A 17,306-nucleotide genomic window follows, 5' to 3' on the forward strand; every position below is an offset into this window, starting at 1 on the left:
TTTCTTATTGTTATCTGTAATTATTTGAATTCTATAATGAAAGTTTTGTTAGATTGGTCATAGTTTAGGTTAGGTTAGACATTAGGCTTAGATGTATATTTTCTCCTAAACCATTTGCTTAGGATTACCAGGGGTCTTAGTTATTTTAGGATTACATGTAATCAATCATTCATTTAACTATATTGTTTTTGTTCCATACATCACGTCTCATAAATAGGTTATTGTTAATACAAACTTCCTTCGTTTTATAAATTAACATTTATTTCATTTTTGTTATTATATATATCTTTTATACTTCTTCATATTAACTTGGTTATGTGGAACCCTTGAGCTGGGGTCTTCAATCACTCCTACCAATGTGGTACATACTTATTGTTAGTTTAAGATTTTATTTTAGAGCGTAAGTGATATCATTTGTCCTGCACAGTTCAATTTGGTTTAACATGTGTCTGTTATATTAGGTTTACCATAGTTCTACTTCATGGTTAGTTGTTAATTAAGTTAAATATCTTGTTAGTTTAGGCTTAACAAGAATCTGTTAACGGCAGTTTGCCTGTGGTCATACATCTGGGATAATCGATAGTTAGGTTAAATATTTGTTTTTTTCAACACATAACATGTAGTACATATGTTTATTTCACTACCTTTTCTTACATTTTTTGATATATTGACTGTTTCATTTTCGTTATTCTTTATAATTTTTCCCTTTACTATTAATTTCATTTAGTTTATACTTCTTACCCTTAATTGCATTTGTGTGGGTCCCCGGGGGCTGGGGTCCACCCTATCTGCTCCCAATATTGATTATCTTCCTCCTATAATAGCTGTACTCATTTCTTTTTCAGGTAATGTTTATCTTCCACTTCCTTTTTTAGGTGTTTCATCTATACTTAGGGATTTTTGTTGGATACCTCCTCCTCTTTCCCTCCATGTTGGAGCACTTGCCATCTTCAGTTCTTTCCCTTCACACATGGCTTCTTTGCTTTTGTGATTTTCTTGGATGGTACACTGTTGTTTGTTTCCCATCCACTGCTAATAAGGACTTAAAGTCATTTCCTTTTTCTCCACCAGTCCATTATTTGGGCTCATCCTGTACATTTAGCATTATGTGGGGTATCTGCCATGCTATATTAATATATTTTAGTTGCTCTTTTGTTTCATTTTGTGATATTGTTATCTTCTTTCATTTACCTGTCCTTCCTACAGCTCCATTCGTTATGTATGCTCGATGCTGTTTGGGGTTCTGAACCAATCAGTCCTGCCTCAGTCACTTCTTGGGTTTTCCCCATTTATTATGTAGTCTTTAATCATATTTGGTTAGTCTTTTTTTGCTTGAATGGGAATGTCCTCGGTACATGTTCTTATTTTCCATTCTTGGGTCGCTGTCTTAGGTTTTTTCACCACGTGCTTCTGTCCCAGTTTTATCTCTTGCCCTTTGGACTTGTTTTGGTTCCTTATGTAAATACCTATCAAAAATACATTTCCAGCATAGGAAAATTATAACTTTTATCTGTCACCTACAGCATCTTAGTGTCAAGGGAGCTGATTTGTTTAATCAGTATTTTTTTTTTATACTCCGACAATGAAAACTTAACTTTGAGAAGAATCATTAAAATTTAGGCTTCCTACAAGAAATACTGAATACAAGTTTAATTGTATTCTTTTGTCAACACGTGTAAATAGAAATTGAAAATTACAGATAAAATGAACTAGGAAACTTTGTATTGAATGTTTTTAATGGAGCACAGTGCACTTTTTTACAGGAAAAAAGAAACACAGCTTTCAATGAAGTAGATGTAAAACCAGAAATGACTGTTGCACAGAAAAATAAACAGAGAGAGCTATTTGAAGAAAGGCAGAAGAAGTTAGAAAAAATAAAAGAATGGAAGGTAATAATATTATCACATACATTACATTCTTTGATTTCGTATAATAGAATATGCACCTTGAAAATTATGTAATTTAGTATGAAAATTTAAAATATATGTTAATTAAGTACTAATGTATATGTATTACAGAACTCTAACATAGGAATGGTAAACCAAAAATAACTGAGAGGACAAAACATAAAAATTTACTTATAAACTTTTTTAATTGACTGCTGAGAGAATTTTAATTATATGAAGACATTGATGGAGATAGGATTCTGAGCATATCTCTATGAGCACATTTCAAAAGTATTTGTATTTTGAACTCTTTCCTAACACTTATCAGGTACTTGGTGTCATGAACAGAACACTCTGATTGTAATACAGTGTAAACTTATTCAAGAATACCTGGCAATACAACATTTTGAAATATTTTAGAAATTTAGAACACTTATCTGATACTTTGGTAGTAAACTTTATAAACATATAAATTATTTTTTGTTATGGATAATGTGACTGTGAAAGTAAAAAAATATGATATTTGTCAATATTTGCTTTATTTCAAAAACAATGGCAAAATCTATTCAAGGTATTAATTTGTGATCCTCAAACAAAAATGAAGAAAAAAAGGCTCATCCATCTTTAACTTGATGTTGCTTCCACACATTTTTTGAATATTTCAGTTAAACATTTGCTCAATGAAAAGGTTTATGCATTTAATTATATAAACAAAATATTAAAAAGCAAAATTGCAAATTTTGACTTCAATATGCTCTGGTAAAAAAAAAACATTAGTGTTTGTGAATTTTCTGATTGTTTTATGTGTATAATATGGCATTCGTAGCTCACTAGGGGGAAATTTAAAATAGTTTTGAACAAAACAGTGCCAATTTCGGCCTTGTTACTTCAATCAATATGCAGTTTTATCGAGTTACAGTAAAGGTTTATCAAATTTTATTAATTGTTTTACATTGGAATAAATTGTAACACGTTATAATATTTGGTATCATTGTACAAACATTAGCTGTAAAAGAAAAAGTACAAAATATTTCTACATTTTGATGTTGCTAATATTAAAGACTCTACATTTATCTTTTGATGTTGCTAATATTAAAGACTCTACATTGATCTTTTGATGTTGCTAATATTAAAGACGCTACATTGATCTTTTGATGTTGCTAATATTAAAGACGCTACATTGATCTTTTGATGTTGCTAATATTAAAGACTACATTTATCTTTTGATGTTTCTAATATTAAAGACTCTTCTTGTAGTTGAAAGAACTACTTCTGCCACAACCAGTAAAGAATATACCTTTCAATAAATGTTTGTTAGTTTTCATGCAGGTGTTCTATGTGTGGTTAGTTGGCAATGTCATAATCTTGTACTCTTCCTCTAGCTTGAACAAAGGTTATACATCACAACATTTATTTAGAAAGGTTTATATTTTCTTAATCCTGTTTCTTTGTGATGCCCTCCTGGAGTTAGGTCACATTTGTTTCAAGGAGTGGCACAGAGACTTGTGGAAGTTAGTTGGAAGTATAGGTTTATCTTCCTTGGATGTACAGTAGGTAATATAAAATATCTTCTTTGAGCATCTGTATCATTTTTTTACAATAAGATAATTTTATGTACAGGCTTATAAAGAAGCAGAGAGAGTTTTAAAAGAACAAGAACTTGAAGAAGAAAAGAAGCTTGAGCAGAAGAAGAGGTCTATAGACCAGGAGAAAAGAGTAATTAATTTATCTTCCTGTGATAACCATACATACCAGGTTTTTATGAATTATGCAAAATACTAGAAAGGTCTTGGAACTTAGGTTCTAGATATCTTAAGCTTTATGTACATATAAATATAAGGTAACCCTTTCATAATTGGCATCCTTTACTGCTCATGTCATTAGGTTTTAGTGACTTACATTAAAAATTTAATTCAATTACTTTTTGTTTATGTTATACCAGTTAGTATAGCATAAAATCATAGCTAATAATCCATATTTTAATACTATATAAGTTTTAGGTTCTTGATTTCATAAGGCAATATTTTAAAAAATCCTGAATTTTCCCTAAAGTGAGAATTGTGACATTTTTTTCTCTAGGCATCCCCTCTTCCATAATTTATTTAACACCATAATGTAAATTACTAACTATCATATCATCATTGCTCAGACAAAACATAATTTTTATAGACCTTCAATATTGTTTGGCTACAGAGCCATCAAATAGAAAATCAGACCCCCTTTTGCCACACCCATCTGTCACATCCTCTCTTTCAAGATTTGTTAATAGTTTTTCTCTTGCATTTAATATTATATTATTTATAACCAATAGCAAGCTAAGGTTTTCATCTATCAAATGATGTATTATATTACATTGTGTTCTGAACAGAGAATTGTCAATTTCTCTTTTAGTACAAGTGGTAAGTGCTGCCCCCTCACCTTGAAGAGCTTGTATGGAAGCATTTCAACTCACATAATTTGACTTGCCAAATAATGTTCAGTTATATGTACATTAAGGTATTATTACATCCTATTAAGCTCATGTATCCAATCACAGGCCTGCTAAAGACGTGGAAATTAAACTTGGAGCAAAAGAAGTGCTAATTATGTAAAAGTTGAATCATGATAACAGTAACTGACTACAAGTTCATAAAAAACATGTTTATAAACATGAATTCATAATTCACTATGTAGTGCGAATGTATACGTGGTTTAATATTGGATATTGTAAGAAATTCTTGTTCAAAACAATACCAGTCCTTTGTCTGTTATCCCATACTTGATACTGTAGACGTTCAGAAAGTATGTACATTTCAATCTTTAGAAGCTGAAAGGCTGGCTGTGTATGTATTTTATACCTTTTGTAATTAACACCTGCTAATTAAATTATTTTGAATTTGTTAATTTCTATTACAGTTTTTTTTGTAAACACTGCTTATTACATTCCATGTGATATAAACATGGCAAAGTTTTTTTCTCTCTCTCTCTCTCTATATATATATATATGTATGTGTTTTTTATTTTATTCCTTTTGGTGTATTAGGAAAACTACATTTACTGGTTACAAGCAAACATTTAATTCAGAAATATATAATGGTTTCAACTAGGTAACAGTTTTCATATCATACACATGCTTACAAGTATATGGGATTTCATTTATTGGCAATAAATTAAAACATTTCTCAAAAGTAAAAACCTCGAAAGGTCTCTACATTTTACTTATTACTTTTAAATGCTAATATTAAAACAAAACTCTTTACTGATTTCTTCACACTGACACTCAACTGAGATTTATAACATGTACGTATAACTTAATTATTTTTATCTATCTTATAAACCAATTATTAGAAGAAAACATTTTGAATTTTTGATCCAGAAAAATGTTTATTTTTGTTTTTAATGCGCAAAAGGCTAAACTATTTTTCTCTTAATAAAAAAGGCATAAATACAACTTTGTATAAAGAACGAATAGTTTCTTGAGTCATTAAGGATACTTATGAACAGTATACATATACCAAAGGCCCGGCATGGCCAGGTGGGTAGAGTGATCGACTCGCAATCTGCGGGTTCGAATCCCCATCACACCAACCATGCTTGTCCTTTCAGCCATGGGGGCATTAGAATGTGACAGTCAATCTCACTATTCATTGGTAAAAGAGTAGCCCAAGAATTGGCGGTGGGTGGTGATGACTAGCTACCTTCCACTAGTCTTACACTGCTAAATTAGGGACAGCTAGCACAGATAATTCTCGTGTAGCTTTTCGCGAAATCCATAACAAATAAACAAACAAATGTATACCAAAAATAAGAAATATTAAGTATAAATCTTAAAGTATAAAAAATTTACAATAGTAATATTGTTGGAGCTTTATAAGTTTCAGTTTTTTTTGCAAGCTGACCATTTTAGAGTGTTCCTAAAGCTTCTTGAAACTTTCTGTTGATGTCATAGCAGTATGACTGTTTTTCATTTTGGAAGATGTAAACAAAAAATATTTTCCACTTCATATAGTTTAGTCTAACTTGGATGCTTCAGATTTGTATTTGTTAAAATACACAATCCATAATTCACATTGTTTTTATTTTTTCTTTAATGTCAGTATACTTACACTCAAACATGAGGATATTTTCTTTACCCCCACCCCAGTTGCTCAGGAGGGAGTCTGAGAGCTTACAGTTTTGTTTTTGTTAACTACAAAGCTACATAATGGACTATCAATGCTCTGCCCACCAGGGGGTTATTCATACCTGACTTTTAGTAGTAGGGTAGTCTGTGTGAGCTCCACTCGTGCTACTTTCAGTTTAGTTGTTTTAATACATCAGTTTCTTCCATTCTTCTGACATTAGCTGTTTATAGACTGTGGTATGGATCCTACTTGTGTTTGTACTGATACTGATTATTTTATTAGTCCTATAGGTCATTCAGTTTCAGTATATATCAACACTTGACAATATTTATTGCAATGTATTGAAGTATTTATTTGAAAATTAACTATAAATATTTCTCTCTCTCTCTTTATATATATATATATATATGTGTGTGTGTGTGTGTGTGTGTAATGTCATTAGTACTGTCTTTAAAAATATGGTTCGTTTTGTTACTAGATATTTTACGATGATTTTTGTGAGCAGTTGTTCTGTTGGGCTGGAAGTTATGCCATTGGTTAATGTATTAAGTACATTTATTGTTTTAATATACCGAGGGAAACTGTAATGAAAGTCCACTTTGTATAAGTTGAGTACTTGTGAGATTGAACTTCTCATGATACCTTCAACAAAGAAAGCTTTATGTATTTAATTATATCGTTTTCTTAATGACTTAAGTTGAATTAAAAATGTTAAGTTTTTTATATAAATTTCTTATGGCAGGCAATAATTAAACAAAAATTAGAAGAACATCGTAAACAACAAGAGGATTTAGAAAGACAGAAGTGGGAAAAGGAGCTAAAAGAAAGGAGGAAAATAGAAGAAATTTTAACAAATAAAGATAAAGAAAAAATTGTAGAATTTCAAAAGAAGGACCAACAGTGGCTTCTAAGAAAAGAAGAAAAACAAAAGAGAAAGGAGCAAGAAGATATGTTAAGAGATAAAAGATTGGCCAGATTAAAAAAAGAAGTAGGTACTGTACATGTGGAAGAGCTTACATTAGTTGGCTAAGATTAAGGTGGTACTGACCCTTAAACTGGATAAATTTACGTGCTGAGGAAACACTGTTAAACACTTCTTATAACATTCAAGTTGAGCACAAAACAACAGTATGATGTCACACTATCTGAAAGTACACTTTCAGTCATATATGTCATATGCATAATTAATGTGGCAGGGGTAAAAAAATATATAACATAAGCTGTTTTAACACCATAACTTTACTTAGGAATGATAAAAACGTGCATGCACATAGATAAGTAATAATACCTAGGTGCACACCCTCAGGGTTCAATTAGTATGGGTACAAAATTTCAGGTTTCTAAGTTCTTTCCTTTTGGAGCTACAGTGGTTACAAACATACACAGACACACCCTTTTATTATTATAGATTATGTGGTATTGCTATGGTAACCAGAATGGGATCTTCATATGCAAATCTGTTTGTTGGCTGTATGGAAAATCAGTTGGTTTTTTTTCCAGTTTCCAGGAAAAATTCCTAATTTGTATGCCATATATTGACATATTCTGCATATTTATTGTTAATAGTATTCTTTAAACTTCATCTGGCACATTTCTACCAGCTGCCTGTCATTTCTTCACATAGAAATCATCATTAAAAATAACAAGCTGGACACTACTGTTCATTATAAGCACACAGACTCTCATTCCTACTTACATTTTGAAGCATCCCCGCCACCACTTTATGTTCAATTCGTTACTCTTAGTTTTTGCATTTACATTACATTTGTAATGATAATGATGATTTCATCTCCGAGTCTGAAGAAATGACTGACTTCTTTTCCTATCCTAAAGAAACCTTACAAAAGGCTTTCTTTAAAGCTAGTCATATACCTTGTAAGCATACTCTTGGTTTATGCTTCATTATTTATTATATTCCTTTAAAAGAAAAATGAATTTGTTATCTCTTTCAAAACTAAGTTATACTTTATCTATTCTTTATTACCTAATTATGTCCCCTCAAATAACCAAAATGATCTGGGACAACTTTCGCATTCATCAAACTTTAGACTTTGCAAACCCAGATGAAACATATTAAATTGTAATCTTGACTCACCAGTCTCAAGACTTTTTCAGACAATGAATACGATTTGTGATATCTCAGACTTGTTGTTGTAAGATCTACACCAACAGACTGTTTACGTGAAAGTTTACGTTACCTTATTTATACCGTATGTACAATTTCTTCATTTGGTTTAAATGAGAAATTCTTTTTGTAACTTTACTTTTAAAATCCTCAGACTTTTCCCACTGTTACTCTTATCATATCAGCTGTGTGTATTTTTTGTCACCTTTTCCTTCTGCATCTCTTTCACTTACGTCATTTCGTTACAACAATTGATTTGCCATTATTTTTACATCATACTTCCAACCATTCTCTTGTTGTTTCCTTTTTTTACTGATAATTGAATGTGCTCTGTATATTGAACTTGAACAAATATAATCAGAAGAAAGGTTTAGGCCTGAAATGTTGTGCCCAATTAAGGTTTTTCCTAGATTTTATTACCATCATATATATTGTTGTTTTTTTCTTCATAATTAAAGTTATTTCTTGAAGCAAATCTTAATTTGAAATAAAATTTATGTTTTCCAACCACCTGGGCCTCTTTAAATAGTTGGGCCCCTGGGCAGTTGCCCCCTTTTAATGAAACTAATGTAGCTTTAAAAAAAGCTTAGGAAGTGAATCCTGTTTTATCGGGATTTGATAAAGAAATTCAGCACAATACAGGAAAAGTAAACTTTACGTTTTTAGCTGGGTACATCTGTACATATTTAAGTACTATATTATATATACAAATACTGTAAAATACATGGTTGGTAATATTTAAGACTGGTTTCTTTTCCAACTGCAGGTATTAATTCTAATGAACCTAAAAACTGCCTACATCTTGCTTCTTTTGTACATGCATACATATTCTTAATTTTTGTCAAATGAAAGCACATTTTACACAGTACGTAGTAGGGTTAATTTTAGACAAAACTACATCACAGTACATAGGTTGAATTTTAGCAATAAAAATTAGAGAAGAATTGATTGAATCGGGATTTGTGGAGTGTAATAAAGAAATGTGAAGATCTTGGCAAATGCATTATGTTTAATTATGATATTTTAAAGTAATATTACATGTTATAATTGACTGTTATTTTGCTATATGTATACATTTTAATAGCTTGTGTTTTGAACAGCATATTCTTTTTAATTATGAAAAGAAAAACAGAACAATAATTTACCAAAACAAATTATTTCACTCTATTTATAAATACTGCTAATTGCTAATATTTTAAATAGTGATAACTTTCTGGCCTCAAATTGTATAGTAATTTTTGTCTTTGGTTACATAACATGTGATTCATTTGGCTAAAAGAACATGGAACTGTTGGTGTTATTTCTTTTTCGAAAATTATAGTATCTAGTAATGCACCACTTGGCTAAGAAAATTAGTTTGTGTACTGACTGTTGATGTTTTCTCTGTTTCTAAGATCTTAGTGTCTGGTAATAAACGTGTAATAAACTTCTGGGTTAGGAAAATAATGTTTTCTCTGTGATCCAAGTGTCACCCTGATTAAAAGGACCAGTTTGCATTGTGACTGTTGATGTTGTCTCACTTTTTTAAGATCGTTGTGGCTTACAAAGTTGTACTGAAATTTTTGGGTATGATAACCAGCTTGTTGTGACTTTTAGTGTTAAGTGAGATCTTAGAATATTGTAATACACTCTCTTGTTAAAATTACTTGTTTGCACCAATGGTAAAGTGGGGTAATTCAAGTAGGTATGAGCAATTGTAAAAAAATAAATTGTAGGTTTAGTATTTTATAGAATTAAGCTTGTATGTTTAAAAATGCTGTGTAAGTTACATGTAATGTAACAACAGTACTTTTATGATTCAGATATACCAGTTATATGTATATAAATTCTAAGAAATTATGAGTGAAAGCAAATAAGATTATGTAATAAAATGTCAACCACACTACAACTGTTGTATCTAATGCTGATGTGGCCTTTTGCCCAATACCAGGGCTCATCACACTTGCAGGAATATGACAGACTTAGCACTGATTGAGGCACTATTGACATCATTGTTTTCATGAATAGTAACTGTTATGATTTGAAGTTGACTGATAAGTGGCTGGTAATTTACAAACACATTAAATGCCTGAAATACACCTATATGTGCATGCATAATTCAAGAGCTAAAAATTAATTAGGATTTATTTGGCTCCTCGACAAAATTTTTTAACACTACATCATTACTTGTGACTGTTGATATTATCCCATCTTTTGAAATTCTAGTACTTGTAATGAACTTTCTGGTTAAGATGACCAATTTCTTTTTTTGTTTCTTGATGTCATTCCACGTTTTGAGATTCTAGTTGATGTTATCTAAGGTCCTTGCATTTTGTAGTGTACTTTGTGATTAAAATGACCAGTTTTTAAGATCCTATGTCTTTCACAGTTGTGTTTTTGACGTCTTACTTCTTTTATAGGTATCCGTAACTGCTGTTAGGGATCCTACTCGGTTACTTGAACCTACTGAGATCTGGAAGATAAGGAGGCAATCCTCTAACGAATCTAAAGAAATATTTTCTCAAGTAAAGATCTCTCACAGGTTAGTCTTATACTGTATGCATGGAAAACATCAAAATTTAAAAGGGGCCTTAGTTTATCTAAGCTTTTACACAAGTTCAACAAAATCACATTTGTGTAAATATGTATTTAATCAAGTAGCTCTTTTGATTGATCCTTTCCAAGCACACCCTAGTGTGTGGTGTTTAGTTTTATTGGTTGTATATTGAAAGAAAAAAATAATTTGTTTTTTTTAGAACAAGTCATTATCTTAAAGAACAACGGTTTCTTATTCTAAATTAAAGATTGCAGGTACACACTTATAGCTTAGCAATGCAATACAATGTAAATTTACAGTTTATTTAATATTTAAGTAGTCAGAGTTAGCAATGAGTGCTCCAAGCAGTTTTTATTCCCCCTAATCAGCAGTTCATTAGTGATAATGGCAACTAGCTTTAGTAGTTCTGCCATAACAAAGACAGGACAAGTAAGTTTAGTGGCAATGGGAATCAAACCTGAGGTACTCATATCACAAGCACCCCCCCCCCCCCCTCAAACCCACAAGTCATCTGGCCATTCTAACCCAAATCTATAAAGACTTGAAGTAAAACACAAAAAACTTGTATTGCTGAATTTGGGTTTTGATATCTGCAGTGGGCAGAGCATAGATAGCCCATTATGTAGCTTTGCCCTAAACAACAAACAGACATGATGACAATAATAACCAGAACCACTAATTTCAGTTAGATATTTGCATGACAATAGATTTAATAGTTTTGATTAGTTGATTATTTTAAGTATGACATTGGAGTTGTCAGGCCATTGCCATTTCTAAGGGGGGGAAGGGGTCTGGAGGTATGTCCCTACAGAAGATTTTTGAAAATTTGATGCTATGAGATTGAATCTTGAGCTATTTTAATTGCAAATACTGCACACAGTGTAAATATTTAGTGTAATGTATTGAATTAAAAGAAGCAAGTTTTAATACATAAATTGTAGCTACATATACCATGAAAAAGTGGTCAGGCCATGGCCTGACTCTGTGATTAATTGACTGATATTGCCCAGTTCTAAGTACCAGTTTCAAATTTTTTTACCTCTAATGAAACATGCAAGTTCAACTGTTTGTCTCTTGACGTAATACTTCTATTAACATCTTTTGTTGCACCAAAAACATTGCATCATTATCATACTACTTATCCTCTTCTATTTGATTTTGGTTGGGTGTCAGAACAAAGCAAAATGGGGTGGAGAATTCTTCCAAGGATGTTTAGGGATGGTAGTCCCTCTTCATCCATCAAGAAAAGGTTAGATAATTGGGGTTTTGGGTTGACAGGAAGTAGGAAGGGTATTGGAAACTATGGTGAGGTTATATGAGGGAAATGGAAGGGATAAGGGAGAAAAAGAAAGAAGATGAGGAGCACTTATTCTAGTAGTACAATGGAACTAACTCTTGGCAGGGGCCCTTTTTTCAAGACTCGGGGGGGGGGGCTATGGAACTTGTATTGATTTGATGCTTTTTAATGATATATTTTCTTCTTGGGTATGGCTGGTTATTCCTGTATTTGTGATACTTGGGGGTAACTAACTTTTCCAGACAGAAAGTAGTACCTATCATTGGCAGTATCCCTGTCTACAGTATTAACTTAGGTTCGTTTGCACCCCTAAGAGTTACTGCTTTGGGGTAAGTGTTTTCCCACTCCTGCAATAATCATTTTGGATTTCAGAATGGTTTTTCTCTTCTTACAACCTACCTTTAGAGTACTAGGTGAAATCAACTTTTATAGCAGTTGTGTTTTTTAGTTTCAAGTATTTCTTTTACAAACTTATTATATTGTGTGAAGGCTTCCTTTTAGGAATGGTCATTCTTGTGAAAGACTATTTTTGGTAAGGTTTACTGCTGTTAATGGATAAAATCTGTAATATGTTTTCTGGTTCTTTCACTGATGATTATAAACAATGACTTAATTTAACCCTTTCCATGATTTGCCTGAGATAACTCAGGCACCCCCAATGTTTCAAAGAATATTTGCCTGTTGTCGTGTATTACAATCATTGCTTGCTAAATGGCATTGGAAATGCTGTTTGTGTTGATTTGTATTGGATTTATTCCGAAATATGTATCGTAAACTGGAAAAAAAAATCCTGTTCTTTACTGTAGTTTCATTGAAATAATATATGTATCACATATAAATCCAGATATGTAACATTTATTGAGTATATTTTGGGTAAGAATATAATAACAGATAATAAAATAACTTCATTAATATATAAGTATAGGCTATCAAAAAGTGAACAAAAAACAATATTTTTAGCTCATTTCCAAAAAAAGCCTGACAGGGAAAGAGTTAAAGTGTAATCATTTTTTTATGCCTCAACTGTGTTGGTTGCATGTCTGGGGTTATCACTAGTGAAAAATGGTCTTTTCTTGTATTTTTTTGCATCATACACCTTTTACAATTAATTTTTAATGTACACTCTTCTTGGCCCGGCATGGCCAGGTGGTTAGGGCACTCGACTCGCAATCTGAGGGTCGCGGGTTCGAATCCTTGTCCCACCAAACATGCTTGCCATTTCAGCCGTGGGGGCGTTATAATGTGACGGTCAATCCCACTATTCGTTGGTAAAAGAGTAGCCCAAGAGTTGGCGGTGGGTGGTGATGATTACCTGCCTTCCCTCTAGTGTTACACTGCTAAATTAGGGACGGCTAGCGCAGATAGCCCTCGTGTAGTTTTGCTCGAAATTCAAAACAAAGAAACAAACAAGCACTCTTCTTTCTGGCAGAGTGTTATCACTTGAATAATCAGTTAGTTGTAGTGAGCAAGTCTAAACATCCTCAAAATTACTAAATAATGTATTACAACTTATTAATGTATCTAATAATGGAGTGCTTTCCATACATTCAAATATTTGAATGATTTTCTTTTTGGGGTAATGGAGGAGAGGGTTTACGAACTTAATATAATCTGAATTTTTTAAAGGAGATTTGTTGAAATTATCTTAAACTTATCATAATATAGGTTTTTACTATTTTAGTATAAATAAAAAAGTTTAGGAGACGTTACAATAAAATTAGAATAAATAGAAAACTTTTTCATTAGTCATTATTCTAGGCCTTGAATTAAATATGAAGGTTAAAAAAATAAATATATATATATATATACCTATTCTTGTCTTAATAAAGTGTTCATTGAGGACCTTATGAATTTTATTCTACCATGGAGTTACTATATGCTTATAGTTAAGCTATTTGACACTGCTTAACCACAGCCCATATATTGGTCACACAATTTTTTTGTACCAACAGTGTTATGAATTCTGAAATGATAAAGTAAATATATAACTTACTAAAGAAAGAAAAGTGGTGATTGCTACGAATACAGTACATTACCCAACCTCCTCAGTTACAATTATAGTGTTAAATTATACAGTCTTTGTATAAGAAATTTAAGTAACCCAACACACTAATATTCATGTGTTTAATCACCCATGTTTACTTTGACACGTGATAAGATCAAAAGTAACATGGTAAAGTTTTATTAACTTAAAATACAATAATTTATTCACTACAGTAATTTGTATAAAGTTTCAATGATGCTGTTGTTTGGAACATTTTATATTTACTAATAAGTATTTTTAAAATAAATCGTGTTGTTGTAAACGATTTACTCCAAGTCCCAAAATGGAAGATTTACATTAGGAAAAAATAAAACTTTGAAATATTTAAGTAACAACCATCTTGAAACCAATGACATATCTAAATGTTTGATGAGACAGTCACAATTCACTATCACAGAGTTTCATAAAATTTTAAATTTATTAAATTAGAGAAGTTGTTTCAAGAAAGATTTATCTTCTTACAGTGTGTGTGTATGTGTATGTTGGTAGTAGAATTGGGCAGTTAGTAGAATTAGTGGAAAAACTTTATAAGTATAAAATAAATTATAAGCATTTAAATGAGAATTTTATTGATACATATGGTAATTTAGAACACATTAAAATGATTATTAATATGTTTATATTTTCAGGAAATACATGTGCATGATTAGCAATCAGTAAATCAAGCTTACTGTATTAAGCAGTTTTTAAGCTGCACATGAGGACAGCCAGTGTTTCCTGTCTATGTAAAGCTAGACCTAACTAAACAGGATAACAACTTACCAATGCTACATACTTTTAGACATATTAATCCATGTCTTGTAGTTCCTGACAAACACAATTAAATGACCAAGTTATTCAGTAATCAATATTCTTTTTAAGCGAATAAAGAATATTAACTTACTGTAGCTTTTTATTAAAGCAATTTTACTGTAAATAACACTGGTCACCTTTTTAGTTGGTAATAAGTAAAGAGTATATATTAAGTTAAAGCTACACTATTATTAAACATATAGGTAAGGTAAATACGAACAACAGGCATTGCTGTCAGTTATGTAACCAATTCTCATACCTTTACATCTGGGAGTTGTGTAAAAGCAGAACACATGCATATCATGCTTGAAGACGGCTTGAAAGAAAAACTTGAATATAAGTTTAACATAACAGCAAATGTACAACGTTTCGACAAGGTTTTGTCATCGTGTTAAAATTATATTAAGGTTTTTCTTCGTTACCCATTCAAGCCGTCTCCAAGCATTATTAGTCTCAAAGTGGGTTCCTCGTCATCGAACATGCATATCATCATTGAATAATCCAAAACAGTAATAACGAGAAACAGTAATTTAGATTAGTTGATTATTTTCGTGAGTCATGACACTGATTGATAAAATGACAAAAGTAATAATGAGAAATTAAAAATGGCAGTATCTTGATCACTTGAATAGTTGTAATTATAGAAAAAGTGTAATAATTGGAAATACTATGTTCAATGCATTATTTTCATGACATTAATTGATTTAATAGTAATTTCGATTGAAATATTATTTTACATGACAATAATCAATGTAATTGATTCTCTTAGTATACAAAAAATAATAATCAGAAAAGTACCTAAAACCATTTGTTTTTTATAAAATTAATAGGTTAACCAAATGTTAACTTCTAACAAATTGTTTTTATTTGGGGGGGGGGACTGAGATTTTTCACAATTTCGATGCCATAAATCATGAGCCTCATTTTTGTCATTCATGAAAGGAATTTTAAAAGAAATTTCTTTTTTTTTTTCAAGATGTTTAAAAGAGTTGTGTAAAATCTGCACTTTTAAAGATGATTAAAAATGTAAGCAAACACATTTTAATAAAAATCTCTACACAGTTATTTAATTTCAGATGGTGAATAACTTGGAGTCATGGTTGATTTTATGTACTTTAAACAACATTCTTTAGTTTATTAGCTTTTTATTTATTTAGTTTAGTAAAGTTGTCTTTCTGACTTATAAAACATTTATATACAACTTTAACTTTTTCTTCTTCTTTTTTTTTTAGAGCCATACCAGAATGGAGAAAAGGGCTTCACATTTTGTAAAGGGACCAAGTACAAATTTAATAATAGAACAACTATTACGACTTTATATCAAGAATATTCTGGGTGTTCTATTGTAATACTCTATGAAATCATTTTAGAACATTACACTTATTTTTATTTATTATTGTATTTATTTATTTTTAGAAACATTCTTAAGTTTACAAATTTTACTTGTTTACATATGTAGTTAGACGCATGTGATGTCTGTATGTGTGTGTGCATTAACTGAAAAATAAATAATAGGAACTTTGAGCATTTTAAAAGGTATTATACCATAAACCATGTAAAATGTTATAGTTGTAGTTATCAGATGATGTCTTTTGCTGCCAACTCACTTAACTTTACTTTTTATTCACTTTACATAAAACATGGCAGTATATTTATAGCAAAATTACAAATTCTATGAATATGCCAAATACTTAATTTGCAAATTACTTTAAACCTAATATATATATATATAATAAAACAATGTCCCTCACTCTTAATTTTAATAGGAATTCTGACATTTTAACTCCTGAAAAAGAAACTGAGAGCTACTGACAACCTGAATTGAAATATGTTCACTGCCCCACAGTAGATTTTTTTACTGAAAAGTTTGATTCAATAACAAAATTAAATTTGCTGAAAAGTCAAATTTAATCATTAAGTTATTATTTAGGCATTGCAGTATTCATTGTCAACTTGGTGCACTGTAGGTATAATATTTCTCAATAGATGGCGTATTGATTATCCTTGTATTATTCTTCAAGTGGTCTAGTTCTCCTTTTCAATAAACAACTGTATTCATTGATATTGATAGTTTTTAAAAATAAATTTTAGTTATTTTTATCTTCATATTACAATAAAGCTTTGTGACCACGAGATTAAAGACAATTATTAATTTAACGTATGTCGATATTATCAACGTAAATGGCTTGTAGACATTACACTTTGGTTTGTGGTATGTTCGTATGAAAATGATGAAGTAGGGCCAAAATTTATTCAAAATGAATGAGACAGATTCTAAAAATATGACCAATTGTAAAGTTAAGACGCATACTACGAATAAACCTTACATCCTAAATTGAACAACAATATCAAATTTTGATTTTACCATAAATGTTTTCTACGTATGGGAATAGATCCAGATCAGCGTCTTTCAGTATTGTACAAACAGTATAATACCATAAATGTTTTCTACGTATGGGAACAGATCCAGATCAGCGTCTTTCAGTATTGTACAAACAGTATAATACCATAAATGTTTTCCAC

At 30.9% G+C, this 17,306-nt stretch overlaps 1 protein-coding gene across 2 annotated transcripts in view; it reads left to right on the forward strand.

Annotated features, from left to right (window-relative positions):
* LOC106458400 (coiled-coil domain-containing protein 112-like) overlaps positions 1–16,868 on the forward strand; it is a 34,798-nt gene extending 17,930 nt beyond the window's left edge. Inside the window, exons 10-14 of one of the 2 annotated variants that reach the window (XM_013917909.2) lie at positions 1,764–1,889; positions 3,507–3,602; positions 6,732–6,977; positions 10,514–10,635; positions 16,016–16,868. In XM_013917909.2, coding sequence (XP_013773363.2) covers positions 1,764–1,889; positions 3,507–3,602; positions 6,732–6,977; positions 10,514–10,635; positions 16,016–16,055 — 630 coding nt within the window. In that variant the 3' untranslated portion in view covers positions 16,056–16,868. The remainder of the gene's footprint in view (positions 1–1,763; positions 1,890–3,506; positions 3,603–6,731; positions 6,978–10,513; positions 10,636–16,015) is intronic. The other variant, XM_022384605.1, reaches the window with a different exon arrangement.
* Positions 16,869–17,306: the final 438 nt, after the last annotated feature.

This window comes from Limulus polyphemus, unplaced genomic scaffold (genome assembly GCF_000517525.1).
Source record: "Limulus polyphemus unplaced genomic scaffold, Limulus_polyphemus-2.1.2 Scaffold456, whole genome shotgun sequence".
In the NCBI taxonomy this organism is placed as follows: Eukaryota; Metazoa; Arthropoda; class Merostomata; order Xiphosura; family Limulidae; genus Limulus; species Limulus polyphemus.